General features: G+C 36.3%; 1 protein-coding gene and 2 non-coding genes across 4 annotated transcripts in view; all 3 read left to right on the top strand.

The window, feature by feature from the left end:
• LOC138694880 (juvenile hormone acid O-methyltransferase-like) overlaps nucleotides 1-21,178 on the top strand; it is a 30,245-nt gene that overhangs the window by 320 nt on the left and 8,747 nt on the right. Inside the window, exons 1-3 of one of the 2 annotated variants that reach the window (XM_069819040.1) lie at nucleotides 1,055-1,211; nucleotides 7,658-8,028; nucleotides 20,708-20,840. In XM_069819040.1, the coding sequence (XP_069675141.1) occupies nucleotides 7,661-8,028; nucleotides 20,708-20,840 (501 nt within the window). In that variant the 5' untranslated portion in view covers nucleotides 1,055-1,211; nucleotides 7,658-7,660. Of the gene's footprint in view, nucleotides 1-1,054; nucleotides 1,212-7,657; nucleotides 8,029-20,707; nucleotides 20,841-21,178 lie in introns of those variants that run through there. The other variant, XM_069819041.1, reaches the window with a different exon arrangement.
• Nucleotides 6,264-6,335, top strand: TRNAD-GUC (transfer RNA aspartic acid (anticodon GUC)). Its single transcript has one exon. It is a non-coding gene; the product is annotated as a tRNA-Asp (tRNA).
• TRNAD-GUC (transfer RNA aspartic acid (anticodon GUC)) lies at nucleotides 6,550-6,621 on the top strand. Its single transcript has one exon. It is a non-coding gene; the product is annotated as a tRNA-Asp (tRNA).

Raw genomic sequence — 21,178 nt, 5'->3', positions numbered from 1 at the left:
GTTTGTTAGTGCTTATAAATGCTTATTTCGCTTTTATAGAATAGGTACAGAATTATTTCAACGCGGGTTACTGGTAGGAAGAAAGAAACTGAAAATTGGAATTAGGTACAATATTATAATCTATAGTGCGATAATATCCACGAAAGAATTGAAGCCTGTATCAAATGAACGGCCATCATTTTCAGAAATGTGTTTAAATATCCATATCATGATTATTTTTCAATTTAGATTCACTCTCTATATTGTACGCTAATGTGCTGTAAACAGTTTAATATACACTGCATAATGAAAACGTCCGCATGGATAGCTCAGTTCGTGAGCAAAACACTTATTTTTATACTGTACTGTATTTTCATTAAACAAAAACTTAATGAAAATTATGAAACTCAAAATCGCGATATTTCCTAGTTTACGTAAATGGATGAACTACTTTTCTTCCCTCCTATACCTAGTAAAGTGATTTGTTTGTATTTTACGCCAGTATCATCAAACTCCAGTCGTGGAAGGGGGTAGCAAACAGTGTTTCCGGTTCTCAAGCGTTAATCCAAAGGTATAGCCAGGTTAATATTAAAAATGTTGGTAAAAATAAAATGATGTCCCTGTACAACATGAGCTATTCTCTCTGAAAAGCTGCATGATTATTTCACTTCCATCCTGTATATTCTAATTTCTTTATAGTGACGTTACATTCAATTATAGAAATTAACTGAAATCGTCTGTTATTTTTTGCGCTTGGCACAACTTTTCCTTATGAATTTAACACTCATTTCGCTATCGGCGAAAAGAAGATATCATAAAATATTTTTCTATAGGGTTCATCGTCCTTTCTAATTATTGGTCTGTTGAATGATCCATGAGAAACATTATATTTCTCTTTCATTTCGCTCTGATAAGGTGTTAGAATATCTCTCAAAATATGTACAGCATTTACTTCTAGTGGATTCAGAAAACCGCCACCTTGCACTTGACTATTTCAGTCAATTCGTAAAGAATACAGTTACGAATTTCACTCGCACCGTATCGATTCTCTCGTTTCATCCGCACGGCACGGTAGCCTATCTAGTAAAGAGCATAGTCCAGTTGCTGTAGCAGACAGTGATCAAAAGTTAAATATAGAACAGCCTTCGGATAAGGTTCGCAACACCGAAAGGGAATCCGCAAAGAGTCTACATAAACAGTGGTACAGTGTAACTACAACCATCTAATAAATTGTAAGTACGCAATACAAATCACACTGTCAGTGTAATATCTATCTATACTGTATATTTGTATAAGTAGATTAGTTGTTACATCTGTTAGGTCGTAAGGATAAGCTGCCTATATATCTAAAGTCTGCCACGTTATGACATCCATGATTTTCATTCCTGATAACTGGCCCGTGACATTGGAGCATGTTTACAGTGAAAGGAAGCCAATTCACTGCAGGATATGCACAGAGTACGCAAGTGTATGTGTGTACGGAGACGACACAACCGCCGCGCAGAGTTGCCAGATGTGGCTACTTGTCGCCATTCCGGCGCCTTTTATGTTCCTTGCGGCGACGAAAATTTTCACTTGGCGACCTGGTTAGAACTATAAAAATTGTTTCATTGAATTTTTTTTCACAAGACTGTGATCCATTGCACGTAATATCCGTCAGTTATTGTAGTTCCGTTCATTTTCAAAGAAGGCAGAGTAACGTCCGAGCACAGTCTAGTATATACAGTCGCGAAGCTTGAGTTGTGAGGGTGCTAGGAACAATAGACTGTACTACTTGTTTACTTACTGGCTTTTAAGGAACCCGGATGTTCATTGCCGCCCTCACATAAGCCCGCCATTGGTCCCTATCCTGAGCAAGATTAATCCAGTCTCTACCATCATATCCCACCTCCTCAAATCCATTTTAATATTATCTTCCCATCTACGCCTCGGCCTCCCCAAAGGTCTTTTTCCTTCTGGCCTCCCAACTAACACTCTATATGTATTTATGGATTCCCCATACGTGCTACATGCTCAAACGTCTGGATTTTATGTTCCTAATTATGTCAGGTGAGGAACAATAGACTGTGCCGGTACTATTTCGCATTGTCTGTAATGAGGCGATATCAACGATCCTAGTGGTTAGCAACTATCTATGGATGCATATTTACTACGTATTGAGCTTCGTGACTGTATATACTAATCTCTTTCCAGCTAAAGATTGAAGTAAATGTAAATAAATGCACGTGGCATAATGGTTCCTGATTGGCTATTGGACGCACAACGCCTCCAAACTCATGCTTGTCATCTTCTTCCTCATATTAAAATAGTTCCTTCTAAAATAATAAAATGTATAATATACATGGAATACGAGTGAATTAAACGTGCTTATAAGAACACTTTCTTACCATTTAAACAACATGTTTATATTAGTAGTTTCAGACATTGCGTGTTAAATCATTGTAACGTGTATTATGGTAACGCGCATGCGTAATAGCCATTAAATCCCTCCCAAGGTGACTTGCAGCTTCACAGAGCACATCAGCACAGCTGGTATAACACAGTGCGAGATTCAGTGTTGCCAACCTCAAATAAATTTCTGTAGAATTAAAGAAATTCTCCACTCTTCAAAGAATAACATTTAATCACGAATCTACAGAAAATGAAAATCCACTATTCCCAGTAGAGAAATAATAAATATTAACCCTCTGTGAGCATTTTACGGGTTAGCTCAGTAAATGTGTTGCAATGTCTGCAATATATCAGACGGTGGCTGCCCTGCGTGCTCACTTGCTGAAAATAATGCGCCCTGGTGGCTGCTTTGGTAGCTAGCTTGCGATTGCGGAGTAATACATTTCGGTTTTGTTTACGTCTACTTCAATCTTTAGTTGGAAATAGAGTAGTCTGTGGTTCAAGGTTGCGTAGAAAACTTCCCCAGGCTGTGACACGGGGATCTACAACGTGTATGATCTGTGATTTGCAATGATGTTTTTAATAGCATAATTAAGTGGAATTAATGTATATAGATATATTACAGTAATGCAGCGTTTCTCAAACTATGGTCCGCGGACCACCTGTGGTCCTCGAGGTCTGCCCTTGTGGTCCTTCAAAAAAGACACAAGAAAACATAAAATTCAAACGAATTGCGTATCACACTATAGCTGAAAAATCTCAGAGTTTGGAAATGACACATGGCAACCGCCTATCACTCTTTTTCCCAGTACCGACATTTTATTAAATTTATTTACCCTACCCGTCTATAGACTTCCCACTCTACTCTCAGCTACAAAAGAGGGATTTAAAGCACTATGAACGTGGTGTTTCTCGCTATCTTTTCCCTGCACATCTGGCGCTGTGCCTGTAACCCAGCCAGGGACTACCCGAATTCATAACAGCACCAAAGTACCGAACCTTTTCATGTATTTATAACTTTATTAATACTTTGCCGACACCTAGTCTGCACATTGAAATGGTCACGTACTGTACGTCATACACCAATAATACAACGTGCAAAACTGTACCTTTACTTGTTGAAAATCGGGCATGTTTCCGCATTAATTTTTTTTTTATTTCTGTTTTTACAGATGACTATAAGAAAATTTTCTTCTATTAACATTAACTTAATTAGTTAATATTAATATAAAATTAATTGAATTAAATTAATTTTAATTAATTATTTCTACATTAAAATGTTAGTACTGGTATTAAAATATGCTACATAAATGATAAATTTGCTTTCGAAGGGAACAAGAGTAAGGTGGTCCGCGGAACTGTTCTCACTTAAAAAAGTGGTCCCCACTTCAGAAAAGTTTGAGAAACACTGATTAATGGATTAAATAAGTTAATTTTATTATTAATTAAACTTTCAGTTTAAAAATAGGTACATGAAATTGAATAATTTCGAGGGAAAAATTGTTCCGGGGCCGGGTATCGAACCCGGGACCTTTGGTTAAACGTACCAACGCTCTCCCACTGAGCTACCCGGGAACTCTACCCGACACCGATCCAATTTTTCCCTCTATATCCACAGACCTCAAAGTGGGCTGACAACCGTCAAGCAACCAACATTTGAGTGCACACTAACTCTGTGTGACTTTAAATTGTGGTTTTCTGTTTCGTTCCCGGGTAGCTCAGTGGGAGAGCGTTGGTACGTTTAACCAAAGGTCCCGGGTTCGATACCCGGCCCCGGAACAATTTTTCCCTCGAAATTATTCAAATTAACTTTACAGGGAGTTATTCCTGAAAGCTTAATTTGCATAATACACGTCACTGTACGTAACAGAAAACCACAATTTAAAGTCACACAGAGTTAGTGTGCACTCAAATGTTGGTTGCTTGACGGTTGTCAGCCCACTTTGAGGTCTGTGGATATAGAGGGAAAAATTGGATCGGTGTCGGGTAGAGTTCCCGGGTAGCTCAGTGGGAGAGCGTTGGTACGTTTAACCAAAGGTTCCGGGTTCGATACCCGGCCCCGGAACAATTTTTCCCTCGAAATTATTCAAATTAACTTTACAGGGAGTTATTCCTGAAAGCTTAATTTGCAGGTACATGAAATTATTCATTTCTATACTTTATTTCTAAACTTCGACAATTAATAGAAACGATGTTGAGCAGCAAGCCGTTAATTAATAATACCGGGAATTCAGCGATTTAGGCCTACCTGGCCTCTTCGCATTTAGCAGATTCTTTCACTTGGTAAAAGGAGTAGGAGATAATAATTGTAGTTTAATTAAAATTATATATTCAAGTCTCAAAATTCGGTACCGGTATTTAGTCTTAATTCAAAATCACTACCGTTTTAAAAAATGCACCATTAGACTACAGACTCGCCTTACTTACTTACTTACTTACTTACTTACAAATGGCTTTTAAGGAACCCGAAGGTTCATTGCCGCCTTCACATAAGCCCGCCAGCGGTCCCTATCCTGTGCAAGATTAATCCAGTCTCTATCATCATACCCCACCTCCCTCAAATCCATTTTAATATTATCCTCCCATCTACGTCTCGGCCTCCCTACAGGTCTTTTTCCATCCGGTCTCCCAACAGACTCGCCTAATGAAGAAAATTAATATTTTCAGGCTGGCTTCAAGACTCTACATATTTTAAGAAAACTTCGAATGAAGCTGTTTGTAAAGTATGCAATATCTGTATACAACAGAATACAGGTTGAACAGACAGCAAATGTATTATGATATCAAATGATTGAAAGAATTTTAGTTTTGTCCTTCAAATGTGCAGAAATTTGTTTCAAACAAATGTAACATTTTAAAATTACTTTGCCGAACGAACAGTTACATTTGTTCGGACCAAAATTTAATGTTCATTTATGGCCTTGTTAGCTGCTATGACGTCATTTTTAAAGGTATAGTTCAAAGGGTTTTTAAATGACACTAAACATTGTTTGCAATTTCCGTACCTTTAATTTTTGCTCTAATTTTATAGTTTTATATCTTCGCAACTATTAATGCTACATGCATAGTATTTGGAATACCCATTCTTTAGGCTATTTAGAAACTTTTCTCTCAATTTGTTGCATTTGAAAAATATTCCTTCATGTTTCTATAAACATACCTGTAAAATATAATCATTTATCTTAAAATATTGAAACACGTAGTCAAAATTATGCTTCAGATATGCTAAAAAATTTGCTTTTAGGAGCAAAATATCGAAGAGATTTTGAATTTATATCCAAAAATGACTGAGATGTATACATTTTAGTAAATTACTGAACTCTGGTACTTTTTTTTCCAAAATATTGGCTCCAAAATTATTTTTCAAAAACTAAACTCGTATTTAAATTGTAAACTGTAAAATTTATGTAGACTACTGGACTGTACCCGAGCACGAGCATTATGCTCATTTCGGGTATCTATTCACATGTATTCAATTCAAATGTAAATTGTAAATAAATTTGAATTTGAATTTGAATTTGAATTTGAATTTGAATTTGAATGTATGTATGTATGTATGTATGTATGTATGTATGTATGTATGTATGTATTTATTCACACTGCAAATGCGTATATACCCTGTGGCAGTGGTAACTAATTACACTCAATAATGACAATTAATAATAAACGCAACTAATAAAAAACTAATAAAAAAAATTATTCAAATCAACTTTACAGGGAGTTATACCTGAAATCTTGATTTGCATAATACACGTCACTGTTCGTTAACAGGAAACCACAATTTAAGTCACACGGAGTTAGTGTGCACTCGAAAGTTGGTTGCTTGACGGTTGTCAGCCCACTTTGAGGTCTGTGGATATAGAGGGAAAAATTGGATCGGTGTCGGTTAGAGTTCCCGAGTAGCTCAGTGGTAGAGCGTTGGTACGTCAAACCAAAGGTCCCGGATTCGATACCCGGCTCCGGAACAATTTTTCCCTCAAAATTATTCAAATCAACTTTACAGGCAGTTATACCTGAAATCTTGATTTGCATAATACACGTCACTGTTCGTTAACAGGAAACCACAATTTAAGTCACACGGAGTTAGTGTGCACTCGAAAGTTGGTTGCTTGACGGTTGTCAGCCCACTTTGAGGTCTGTGGATATAGAGGGAAAAATTGGATCGGTGTCGGTTAGAGTTCCCGAGTAGCTCAGTGGTAGAGCGTTGGTACGTCAAACCAAAGGTCCCGGGTTCGATACCCGGCTCCGGAACAATTTTTCCCTCAAAATTATTCAAATCAACTTTACAGGGAGTTATACCTGAAATCTTGATTTGCATAATAAAAAACAATAATTAATAATAATAATAATAATAATAAAATAATAACAAAGAGCATCCTAAATTAAATGAAGCATGGTCACTTAAAATAACATTTAAAGTAAATCTAATTTGTATCTTAATTTCGAACTAAGACCCACGAGTGTGACAGGTTCATACCTCCACAAGTACCTTTCGGCACTACACTTATTTCGCTGTCAACTCACTCACTGCACTAATTCTACCTGATTTCACTAACACTTCTAACTATTTCACTGTTCAAATACTTTGCACAGCCACTTCACTGACACCAACACACTTTACTTACACAATAGACTTCACTGACACTACACACTTCACTGACACAACACACTTCCTCACTGATAGAACACTTCAAATAACAAGATATCAATTACACCCTTTAAGTAGTGTGTATAATATACTACCGTCTATTAGTAAAGTCCTTAAGCCTATTTTTAAATACATTTTTGGTTATTGTTGCAGCAATGATATTTCTACATATAAAAAATGAAAAATTTGTCAGTTTGTTGCATTTGAAAAATATCCCTCCATGTTTCTATAAACATATCTGTAAAACATAAACATTTATCTTAAAATTTTGAAAGTCAAAGTCAAAATTATACTTCGGATATGTTACAGAATGTGCTTTTAGGAGCAAAATATCGGAGAGATTTTGAATTTATCTCCAAAAATGACTGAGATGTATACATTTTAGTGAATTGCTGCACCCTGGTGCATCGATTAAAAGAAATGTCAAATTATACAGTCCTCTCCCTTTAACGGAGATAGGCCTACTTATTTCGTTCGCATAGTTACAGTGCGGCGTGTATACTTAAAATGGAAATAGGCCTACTGTACGTTGTCCACAACTACACATCTATGCGAAGTCTCAGCTAATTTTCGTTTAGAATGCAATAGATATTTACTCTGTATTTTCCATATCTTTGAAAAATATTCCGCTTCTTGCAGGAAATGGATAGAGCAGAGGAATATGACAAGGAACATGGCCCTGCTCAAAGTGCCGCCCAACAAGCGATGTCTGAATACATGGGATCGATGACGTGGAAACCTAGAGAAAGGATATCTGATCTTGGATGTGGTCCTGGGACAGTAACCGTGGAGATGCTACTGCCTCGCTTACCGGATGATTTCGAGATTCTAGTTGCAGCAGACGTGTCGACTGCCATGTTGGAACTTGCCCGCAGCAAGTACACCCACCCTAAAGTCAAGTTCTTAGAGCTGGATCTCGCAAAGCCTATACCACCTGATTCCGATCTCAGAACTCCCGGCTTTGATAAGGTATTCTCCTTCTTCTGTCTACAGTGGATTCCTGATCAGAGGTAAGTGCACACTGTGTGTTTGTCATTCATTCAATGTTCTGCCCAAGGGCAGGTCTTTTACTCCAAATCCAACTTTCACCAATCTTTACTATTTTCTTCCTTCCTCTTTGTCTCTCTCTACGTATGATCCATATATTTCAATGTCATCTATCATCTGATATCTTCTTCTGCCTCGAACTCTTCTTCCGTTCACCATTCCTTCCATTCCTTCAGTAGGCAGTTTCTTCTCAGCCAGTGACCCCAGCCAATTCCTTTTCCTCTTCCTGATCAGTTTTAGCATTATTCTTTCTTCACTAGCTCTTTTCAACACAGCTTCATTTCTTTTTCTGTCCGTCCATTTCATACTCTCCAATCTTCTCCATTTCCACATTCCAAATGCTCCTATTCGTTTCTCTTCAGTTCATCGTAATGTCCATGTTTCTGCTCCATACAAAACACTTCACTAGTCTCTTCCTTACTTATTTTTCCAGAAGTCCACAGAAGATGCTCCTTTTTCCATTAAAAGCTTCTTTTCCCATTTCTATCGTCCTTTTGACTTCCTGGTAGCAGCTCATGTTACTGCTTATATTACACTCCAAGTATTTGACGCTATCCAGTTGTTCAACTGCCTCATTTCAAATTCGCACGTTTAGCTTCTTTAGTTTTCTTCCTATAATCATGGTCTTCGTCTTGTTTGCATTTGTATTCATCCTCTACTGCTCACAGCTGCCATTTAGCTCCAGTAGCATATCCCTTACTATCGTTTTATCTGCTAACAACGCCATATCATCAGCAAAATAATCTTATGCACTTTATTTTTCTCCTCCTACTATAACACCTCCGATATTCTGAAAACAGTTCTTCACTAAATCTTCCAAGTAGATGATGAATAGTGTAGGACATCCTTTATGACATCCTTTATGACATCCTTTATGACATCCTTGTCGTATTCCTCTGTAATATGCATTATAAATTTCGAAAATAACAGCTCATATTTTACTCCTAAAAGCACATTCTTTAACATATCTGAAGCATAATTTTGACTTTGCCTTTCAATATTTTAAGATAAATGATTATATTTTACAGGTACGTTTATAGAAACATGAAGGGATATTTTTCAAATGCAACAAACTGACAAATTTTTTATTTTTTGTATGTAGAAATATCACTGCTGCAACAATTTAAATACGAGTTTAGTTTTTGAAAAATAATGTTGGGGGCCCATATTTTGAAAAAAAAAAAAAAAGTACCAGGGTGCAGTAATTCACTAAAATGTATACATCTCAGTCATTTTTGGAGATAAATTCAAAATATATTCGATATTTTGCTCCTAAAAGCAAATTCTTTAATATATCTGAAGCATACTTTTGACTTTGCCTTTCAATATTTTAAGACAAATGATTATATTTTACAGGTATGTTTATAGAAATATGAAGCAGGGGCGGCCCGTCCTTATGTGCTACAGTGCTACAGCACAGTGATAATTTTTACTCAAATAATGTATTTGCAATACCACCATAGTATCTGATCTGCCATTTGACAATTTTCCGTGGTTATGTTCATGACGCGTTCTAGAGTGTTTAGTCTTCGCTCTTAGCTCTTTGGTGCCTCAGGGGGTACAATGTGCTACTCAAAACTCTAAATGAGAATGTAGACAATTAATGCGCATGTGCGAAGCTGAAATCACTGCCCTGATTGGCTATTTTTACGCGGGGAAGTGCTGTAGTCAGCTTCAGCACAACACAGCTTGGAGATTGCAAAAGTAAAGCGTAACGAGAGAATGCTTGTTTGTGGAAGAACTCGGAACTATTTACAATGTAGGCCTATTTGGTAATTCAAGTGTCCGACTGCTGCTGCCGTCTACCTGGTTTTTGAGGTTCCTCCTGAATCAGTCGGCAAGCGACGGAGAATGGAATCCCAGAGAACTGAAGCCAAGGAAGTATGTGACCGTATAATTCAGAAAACTACTCACCGTTTGCAGTCTTTAAGCTATCTAGATGCAACAAAATTGTTAAACAGCATATTTTCTAGAAATTTTTGGATAGCCTAATTTTCCTGAACGCTAACTTGAAGTTGCTGTCAACAGCTATACTGTGCTGAACAAAAGAGTGTTAGGCCCAATTGTATAAAACTCCCTGACTAAAGATCAACTTTGATCGAAGATCGAAAAGTGAACCGAGTTCAGACACTTCTTCTATTGTATAAAACTTTTGTGCGATCAAATTACCTTGGTTCAAATGCAATCTAAGTTCACGTGAAAAGGATTTGGCAACATCGCACAAACAGGTGAAATACGTGATGCGCGGACAGGTTTGTTCAGTGTAGCCAATCTAGCGACTCTATCTCTTTTGCAACAACAATTTCTTTTAACTTTTATATTGCTTAAATAGGGATTTAGTGACCTTTTTAGCACCCCATAGTGACAAAATTTAATCTTTCTTTGTTGATAATGAGAAATCTAGCGACTTTACAACTACTTTTTGGCGACTTTCCAATTTACACTCTGTTGGAGACACTGGTTTTTTTTTTTTTGCAATGTAAATAATGGCGGACAATAAGAAGAAGGTTAACTGTTCTCCAAGTTGTTATCATGTTATGGTGTTTGATACTGCTAAACATAATAAAGCTTTATAAAACGACAATTTTCGTTTAGTAATACAGTTAATTGAACATTTATGAATGTACAGTTTCCCTGGAAAAGGATGAGACGATTGAATATTCCTAAAGTCTCAGATGTAAGACACTGCGCATGATCGGAGACCAGAGCACCGATACACAAGATAACGAATATTGAGTTACTTAAATTCAGGCTATTTGGTTTGTTACTAGCATCGTTCCGAAATTCAATTAAAAAACTGCAAAAAATATGATAATATTACGTAAAGAAAAGATAAATATATACATAAATCGTGTAGTTAAATCGACAATGGACCTTCATGACTAGATCGACACTCCGCACAGAAAGGAAAGCTTTCATGTCGTTTCCATAGCTCAGACGGTAAGACTTCTGCGTGTTGTGTAGAAGAGTGCGAGTTCGATTCTTAGTCTACACGACGATTTTTTTTGTCTAAATAACGTTGAAATAGCTAAGTCACGTTGAAATATAGTTTTACAAAGTCCTGAGATTAAGTGTTAATGATCGCAAACAATACAAAATTACAAGTTATAATATTATAAACGTTAATCTAATGAATGCATTTATACACACACATATATACAATGTAAATGCATATATATTAAAAACTAACAATTAAAATGAAATTAAAAAAATATGTAATAATAGACAAACTTCTACAAAGGTTTAGAGTCCTTAGGCTATGTCATTTGTTGAGTAATTATTACAATAATTTATTAATAGCTTTCCCATATGTGTAAGAAATGCACTCGCACAAAACAATTTTTGTTAAAAGTATGGCTTTGGATTATTTCATTCTCACCCCTGCAGTTAATTTTAACTATTTTATCTACGTGTTTGCATTCAATTTTATTCATGTTATGATTGAATGTATAAGCACTGTTGCAGTTATTGACTAATTACATATATTAATAACAATTATTAAATACATCTGTTAAGTAACCAATTGCAGTATCTTTTGCAAAATCTTGAATGTTTAAGTTGTCAATAATATTTCTGTACTATATACTATAATACGTTAAAAGAATTTGCAATAGATTTGGGATCCTCTACTTTATAATCATTGGTTTTAATGAAAAAATATTTTCTTTCTTAGGATATCTACAAGTTTAAATTTAATAATATTACGAATAGGTTTAATTGCATTATCTGAATTTTGTACTTTTCTACTCAATTATATTCTATTTCCATCTTTCATAATTTTTGATAAATTACACTGTACTTCTTGCAGTATTTAAGAACATGAAGATCATTACATTGCAACTCATTACATATAGATTCTTCTTTTTAATAAATGAGATTTTGAAGTCCCTGCGTTATCTACATGTTTTAACTTTTGAATTTTTTCACAACATTGAGTGGAGAACATCCACTGAAGTGATTATGAAATTAAGTGAAAAATTCAATATATTTACTCTTAATATCAGTAGTACCAGTATTATATATGTTTTTCCAAGATTCATTTTGTAGACATAAATGTAAATAATCACTAGATACAGCAATTACGATCCTTTCTTAGTTTTTAAATTAATATTTTGAAATTGTTCAGTGACATTGGAAACACATAGGATTTGTTTATCATGGTCAGACAAGCCATTGATTATAGGTTCTGTCGAATAGGAATTCAGTCTAATTCTGTGTACAAAACGTTTATCAATGGCTGTGTTACTTCAGCTTGTATGCTATGGGAAAATGACCCTACGAATAAGGTTTCCAGTTTCAAGGAGTGAATTTAATTTACTTTTACGGAAAAGTTCCGAGAGATAATCTATGTTTATGTCACTACAGATCACAAATTCCATATGAGATTTCTAAAGTCTTTTCTTTACAAATTCAATGTTGGCTATAAATATTAATAAATAATGTAAGAAATATGAATGATTGTAGTTATAAGTCTGATTTACATTATAAAAAGCAAGAAGTTACATTCCTCGGCAAGATTCGAACTTTCGATGTTTGGTTTTGTCGTCCAACGCACAACCACGGACCTATTCAATGCTTATGTTAATAACATACAATTTAGCTGTAGCAATGTGGTGTCATAACTTGGGGTTTGTTTATTTAATGTAATTAGATTTAATTTGATTAGTTTCGCAACAATTGGACTTCCTGTTATATCCTGTTATTTAGATATTTAATTTAGGGTTGATTTATTAACTCTTACTATGCAAGATGCCTCTTATTTCAATAATTCTATATCATGTTAAATAGTCATTGTCTACACTAAAGTATTATCGTCATCTCTCATTTCTCATCGTAATGGCGAACCGACGTGACATGAGACAGCGAGTTATAGCTCTAGTTGAGGCTGGATATGGGGCTAGATCTGCTGGCCGTTTGGTCGGTGTTCCTGGAAGTACAGCCGCGAGATGGATTCATCGTTACCAAAATTTTGGGGAGGTCGAAAATCGCCCTATTCCTGGGCGTCCGCGGATTTCTTCATTGGAAGAGGATGCTCTTTTATTCGAGACAGTTCGACAGGACCCCTTTCTGACTGCTAACGAAATAAGAGCAGCATCTAACTTTCCCGGCTCTTCACAGACTGTGATCAGCTGGTTGAGGAACCGCGGTATTAGGAGCCGGAGGGCTGCGCAAATGGAAATATTGGGGGAAGCACGAGCTGTCGACCGTCTTGCCTTCGCTACCAATCGGGTGGATTTCGATTGGAGAAATGTAATTTTCTCCGACGAAACAACCATCTCGAGTGATTACGAAGGTCCTGTCCGTGTCTATCGTGAGGATGGTCTCCGACATGATCAGCGCTATGTGCACCGACGTGAAAGATCGGGGCGCTTTAGCATATCGTGTTGGGGGTGGATGTCTTACGATGGACCTGGCGTTATAGAACGCATCGATGGCCGGTTTAATGCGGAAACTTACGAGCACATTCTGGAAAATATATTCCTTCCCTCCGCCCGAGAACGTTTTCCCGAAGGAACATTGCTGTTCCAGCAGGATAACCATCCCGTGCACTATGCTGCAAGCATTCAAAGATGGTTTCAAAGGAGACCCGAGATCGAAATCAAAAATTGGCCTCCGAAGTCACATGATTTGAATGTCATCGAAAATTTATGGGCGGAATTGAAAAAGAGAAGGATAGCCACCTATGCCCACCGACGCCCTCGAAATCGAGACGAATTGTGGGATCAAGTTGTTGACACCTGGGAAGATCTTGCCGGGGATCAGAACTTATTCTACAATCTCGTGACATCCATGCCGGATCGACTTAGAGCTGTAATAGAAGCTGATGGCATGTGGACAAGATTTTAAGTTAACAGGTCTCTTTTTGTTTCTTATGATTTTTGTTTGAGGAAGAATACTTTTAACTTCCAAGTAAGATTTATTTTTTTTGACGAGGTTCAGCCCACTTGTAAGACCCAGAAATTGGGCATAAATTATTCCATATTTTTCGACAAATTAGACAGTCGAGGAACTCTGAACAAATTAATTACACCTCAATAAAAAAAAAGTTTTACCTGGGATCGAACACGAGACGTTTCGGTTATACAATGGAACCGGCACGCTACTATATGAGCTACCGAGACAAGACAGTGATAGCAGCAGTCCAGAATGTAGATCCCTTAGCAGGCATTTGCCATTCGGTACAGTGAAGCAATGATATTTTGGGACTCGAGCTATGTTGTGAAATCCTGGCCTTAAATGGCAGTCTTCTTCGTGATCCTTATTCTGGTCCTTGTCCTTGTTGTGGTCCTTGTAACAATTCTTGTACTATCTGTCATGTTATGTATCCCTACGTCGATATCGAGTGAACCGCGCTGTAGAACTTTAACTTCCGACGACCAAGAATCGTCTCATTCTTTTTCAGGGTAACTGTACCTATCATATCCATTAATAATTAATGTTTGTTATAAACATAATATAATTATAGGTTATGTTATTTGATACTGCTGAACACGATAGGGCCTTATAAAATATAAGAATGTTTGTGTATTAAGGCAAGAAATTGAAAGAAATATATATAACTGTACCTAACATATCTATTAATATTAATAATAATGGATATTTTATTTGCACAATCTTTCACTCGTATATTTCAAACAGAAAAGAAATAACTGAACTTGGATCATCTAACTTAATCGGAGAAATTTCTTGAGTCAAAGTTGACTTTAGTTTGAGACAAATTAATCTCAGATTAGACTTTATACAACACAAAATTCCAAGTTCAGCTGAAACAAGGATCAATTTAACCTCTGATCTAAGATCAAATGGTTTATACAATCGGGCCTAAGACCTTCAATTCAACTGAGAACTGAGAAATAAGTTAGCAAGGAATGAAGTCTTTGTTGTTTATTCTGTTTCACAGGCACGGCGTGCACATCATTTCAGCATAAAAAATATAATAAAATGTATAAGGCGAGAGAATATAGGCCTATAGAGCACTAGTCCGTCCAATTATGACATACATCCATATAGGGATTTATTTATTTATTTATTTATTTATTTATTTATTTATTTATTTATTTATTTATTTATTTATTTATTTATTTATTTATTTATTTATTTATTTATTTATTTATTTGTATGTTTGTTTGCTTATTTATTTATTTAACCTGGTAGAGATAAGGCCATCAGGCCTTCTCTTCCCCTCTACCAGGGGATTACAACTACAATATTAAGAATACAATTACAATTATAATTACAAATTACAAATAATAACATACAATAAAATTAAAGTACTAGAAGATTAACTGATTAATAAAAGCTAGACAGTTTATTGCGAAAGTTACGAAGAGAGAGACATTTTTTTATTAATTAAGTAAAAATTAAACCTACTCTACGCAGTATCCATATAGAGTGAGGTAAATTCACGCTCTGGACAGGATTAAAAAAAAAACGCTGAAAAATATTCTGGGATGACAGGAATAGTTAACAATTATGAAAGTCTTGTGAATCGTAGACGTTGGGAAAGATTTTGAGAACTCATTAAGACATCTGACCAGCCTCATGAGCTAGATGTCAGAGCTTCTGACTACAGTTCATGAGGTCCCCGGATGGAACACAGGAATTTTTCCTTGAAGAAGAATGTTCCTGTGTTCGTCCATGGTCTGGAAATTAGGTCAGGCTTAGGTTTAAGACCTCTCCTGGCACTTCATGATCATGATCATGATCATGATCATCATCATCATCATCATCATCATCATCATCGGGGCAGCGTAATTTCTCCTTCCAGTCGCCTCAACCTCAATAAGCCTTTGCCAGAAAGCATAGGATAAAAAAATTAAGGCTTATCTTGAAAACCGACTTCAAGTGACGTCCATATCAGACTAGAAAGATAATTTCATACCGGAAAAAAAGGCCACTTGCATAAGATACCTGTGTGTCAGGGCAAGCAAATGACAAATGTAGGGAAATTATTTTTCGGGAGCAGAACGATAGCGAGTTCGAATAAATTACCTGCTAAAGTGATGGAAACTCTTCCTTCAAAATTTTAAATTTTTAGGGAAAAAATGAAAAGCTGTGTGTTGTACTGTTTCTATAATAATATGTTTAAATAGCACAATGTGTTAAGATTTATATATTCCGAATCTCCATTAAATTTGAGTATAAACTTCTTATTTTGGGGCTACTTGAAGTTCGGGTGTATAGGGATAAACCAAGAAATCTGGAGACCTGAAAAGAAGAATTAGATACGGGATGGAACAGATCAGTTATGTACGTAACTGTGAGAAAGACAAAGGACTGTTTTCGTTATAGACTGGCACATTGTTTGGCTGTGAAAGGTTCTCATTTTGAGCGTCCGTTGTAAAGTTTGGTCAATGGTAGTGTTTTGTTTACTTGTATGACCTACTACTGAACATAATATTACATACTTATTTGTCTCAAGTTTCAAGTTTAATATGTAGTTAAATGACATAAAACGAGAGTGAATGGGTAACATTCATACGCATTCACATTCTGTATGCCTCGATACCTTTTTTCGAACACTGGCATCATATTGCACGGTTTATTTTAGCCTATCTCCAACAGCTTTTTTTTATCAAAATTTTTTTTGTAAAATTAAAGTTTAAGAAGATATGAGTAATACTCCATACTTAATGAAAGTACAGAGGTGTGAAAATTATTAGAATAATCTTAATTTTAAAGGTTTTTTAATAGTTCCTTCACAAATATTCATTGAATTGATGAATATTGGTATATAATATTACTATACTGATATAAGATATATTTACTACTATCAATGCCGGAAAGCATTGTTGTACATTGGTATTTTTCTTATTTTATAAGTTATGGGAATTCAGAAATTGTTATATTATGTTGGCGGAATTGGAAACATAAAAAATTGATTAAGAAATGCTTTAAACAAATTGTTCTTTGCGTTTACATTGTTGTGAAGCTTCAAATGAACGTATACATCTGTTTTGTGCATACAATTTTTTATGTTTCCAATTCCGCCAACATAATATAATAATTTCTGAATTCTCATAACAATTGTAAAATAAGAAAAATACCAATGTACAACAATGCTTTCCGGCACTGTTAGTAGTAAATATATCCTATATCAGTATTGTAATATATACCAATATTCATCAATTCAATTAATATTTGTGAAGGAACTATTAAAAAACCTTTAAAATTAAGATTATTCTAATAATTTTCACACCTCTGAAAATTACTTAGTCATACATTAAAAAGTGTTAAAATTTTAAAAAAGTATATACCTTCGATAGACAGCCCCACCATAAGAGCAACACACCTCCATCCCCACCATCGACAAATGCACATCGCAGAATCAAGATCGCCAGTAGTTCAGGAGACACTGAAGAAGACGTGACATAACGTCGAATCGGGCCGTCTGTCGAAGTTATATACTTTTTAAAAATTTAACACTTTTTAACGTACGACTAAGTAATTTCATGTTTTTAACAAAGTGTTAACGTGAACTTTAATCAATTAATGAAAATTCTGCACACACACACACACACACACACACAGGGTATATCGAAAAAGTGGACAAACTTTAGATATGAATTCCTCATAGACTAGCGTGCAAATTAATCCGAACACGACATATTTTTACATTTTCTGTCATTGTTGGCTTCACAGCTGTTCATACCACTTTAATTGACATTTGTAGTACGTGTAATTCCATTGTTGAAGGTCTGTCATTATTTTTTTTATAATATGTGACACTTTGCCTGTTGTTTTGTACTTATGAGCATTTCAGTTGTGCTGAAGACTTAATACTGCAATCCTGTGTACATTCTGTCGTCTTCACAAATGGATACAACTCCACGAAAACGGTCTAAAATTATAACATTAGCAGAGCATTCTTCTATGGCACAGAGGCAAATTGCTGCAGAATGTCACATCGGTTTGGCTACTGTTAATTCGATCATAAAACAATACAGGGAGACTGGATCCATCACACCCCAGAAAAAAGGAAACTGTGGCCGGAAAAGGAAGACTTCACCTGCAGATGATCGTTTAATTGTCAGGAAAAGTAAATTAAATCCTAGACTAACTGCTGTCGACTTAACCTGCGAGTTAATGGCTACCACTGGGGCGAATATTCACGTCACAACAGTGCGGCGTAGGCTTTTGGAAGCTGGACGAAGGGCTCGTAAGCCTATTAAGAAGCAACTGCTAATCCCTGTTATGTGCAAAAAACGCTTAATGTGGGCAAAATTACATCAACACTGGACAGTGAATGACTGGAAGAATGTACTTTTTTCCGATGAGTCTCATTTCGAGGTCCACGGCCACCGTGTTTCTTACGTACGGAAATGATCCGAAAAAGTAACAGCAGCTCATCTCCAACAAGCACCCAAATACCCCCCTAAAGTAATGTTTTGGGGTTGTTTTACACATGAAGGGCCTGGAGCATTAATACCTATCAAGGGAATGATGAATTCTGACAAATATATTCACTTATTGGAAACCAGAATCGTACCCCAGCTGCAAAAATCATTTCCGGATGGCAGAGGCGTGTTCCAACAAGACCTGGCACCATGCCATACGTCTCGAAAAACTACAGAATTCTTCAACAAGAAGAATATTCAGGTACTCCCCTGGCCAGGCAACTCACCCGACATCAACCCCATTGAGAACTTGTGGTCAATTTGCAAAAGAAGAATGCAAAAAATGGATTGTTCTGCAAAGGAGAAGATGACTTCTGCCCTCATTGGTGTATGGTTTCGCGATGAAGAAATGAAGAATATTTGTGGGAAATTAGTGGAATCCATGCCAAATCGTCTCAGAGCTGTTATTAGGAACAAGGGAGGCCACATGGATAACTGAGGTATGTTTAGATCCTTTTTTTTATCCCGTTTGAGTGTTTTTGCATAAGTAATTACGTTGTTCGGATTAATTTGCACGCTACTGTATGTATAGAAGCAAAAATGGTTATATCAACATTAGTTCGGAATTGTTTTGTTTCTGACTAGGGATTGCAAATGATCATAGTGCACTCCAGCACCTTTGTGCGCTGAAATTCTTATAATGCATTCTGTTTACATTTCCTTCTACCAGTCACGTCATCTCGCCATGAGTACGTCGTCCGCCGTGTAAATAGTCGTGCTCGCAGGCAGCTATATTCTTCCCCTCTTTCGCCGCAAGACGGGTGACAGGGTAAATAAGTATACCGGTAGAACAAAACATACGACTGCTTGTTTTACAGTAGCTACTGAAAACAACATGATGGCATGTATAATTTATTTTGTTGTGGTGATGGGAAGAGTAATTAACTCTTTTCTATATATTTATACGTTTATTTGTGGGAAGATGATCCATTTTTGTTCATTATACGATTAATTGACGTTAGGGATATCAGTGTAATTTTGAAGACTATTAATTGGCGCTCAAATCGCACTATTAGTTCTAGAATCATCAGTAGCTGTTATTCAATCTTAGCATGAAGATTGGTTATCCAAGCTTTCAAACCGCAATCACGATGGAGACTCACAATTTATGTGTAAAAAACACATCTGTAAGAAAGTTAATGTATAGCGACATTACGATGTAATTCCCATGAATACAAGAACGGCGCAGATGATAGGATGAAAATGATTGATTATGAAAAAAAACACATTTGAACCCATAAGTAGAACAAAGGTTTAGGCTACTAAATCTAACTAGAAGTTATATCGCTATGTTGTTAAGAATTTTAAACGCTTTACTGTGATTGCTTATTTCTTTAAATTCCATCTCGCTCGTAAGTTTTCAGCAGAATTAATGTCAATATTCATTCATCCATTCAGTGTTCTGCCCAAGGACAGGTCTTTCATTGCAAATCCAGCATTCTCCAGTCTTTCCTATTTCCTGTCTTCCTCTTAGTCTCCGCATATGATTTTGCAGAAGAATAGGAGAGTCCGTCTTTTTACTTCAAAACACTAGTAATAGGTTTATGTGTTGGTTATTTTATATTTTAATAAATCTAATAAAATTATGAAAATAATAATAATCCATCGTCCCCAAGAATTATTACAAATAACAAGATTTAATGAAATGAAATTCAACATTTTGACTTCACATTGATGACCCTGTCTTGATCTCGTGTTGTGTGTTTTTTTTCCAATGCCTACCCACTTCACTTGCGTGATTCGGGTTCCGCATACTGCGGATAGATGGCAGAACTGTGACCCATTATCAAATTGCACACCACTTCGGCGGGCCACGTTGTGCATGATGTGTACCTGTATGAAGAGTTATTTCGTGTACTAGGGTGAGTGTATGTTAAGTGTTCGTGTAAATGTAGCGTAGGGAATGAGTGAGGATGATGATGGTGAGGAAGGGAGAAAGGGAAACCCGGTGCCGGCACGTAGCCTACTCCTATCGAATAGCACCAAAGGGGCCGACAGGCTTAATATCCCCATCCGATGGACGAATCACTGTCAACAGTGACATATCCCTTCCCTTCATATGCACTGCGGAGAGATTTGGGATTTAACCCAGTCATATTGGTGCACAATTTAGTGATTATAAGTTGTGCACCGCCATCCCTCCTAGTCCCGAGGTAGCTACCACAGAGCTAACTCGGAGGACTTGGGTGGTGAAATGTATTGTTGCGCTTTCGTTCCCTAATTTATGTCTTCTGTCTGTTTCCAGGCAAGCCGTAACCAACATATACAACTTACTACGACCTGGAGGAGAGGCTCTAGTTACCATTTTTGCAAGATCTGACTTAATAGCCGCATATAATGTTCAAAGTCAGAAAAAAGAATGGCAGCCGTATTTGAAGGTGAGAATTATTCGTTTTCATATTTTCCAAGCAGCAGAAAATACCCCACTAGAATGAAGACTTACAAAATTAAACAAGGACGAGTATACTGAATTACTGTAGCGAAACAATTAAATATCAGCAATAAAATACACTGAAAATTCTATCTTCTGGGAAAAGTCCCCAGTAACAGGAAATCCCTTATTACGGAAAATTAAAAAATTTACCGATCAAAAGGTGAGGAAATTCTCAAGCCCCATGCAAGAACATGACAGAGCGTTTCATTACTTCTGGGTGCAGTTGGGAGACAGTATGTACCAACGAGTTAGAAAGAGAAAGATATAGAGTGGTCATTGCGC

The sequence above is a fragment of the Periplaneta americana genome, chromosome 2 (genome assembly GCF_040183065.1).
Source record: "Periplaneta americana isolate PAMFEO1 chromosome 2, P.americana_PAMFEO1_priV1, whole genome shotgun sequence".
Taxonomy (NCBI): domain Eukaryota; kingdom Metazoa; phylum Arthropoda; class Insecta; order Blattodea; family Blattidae; genus Periplaneta; species Periplaneta americana.
The sequence above is the reverse complement of the archived record's forward strand: the minus strand, read 5'-3'. Positions and strand labels throughout refer to the sequence as shown.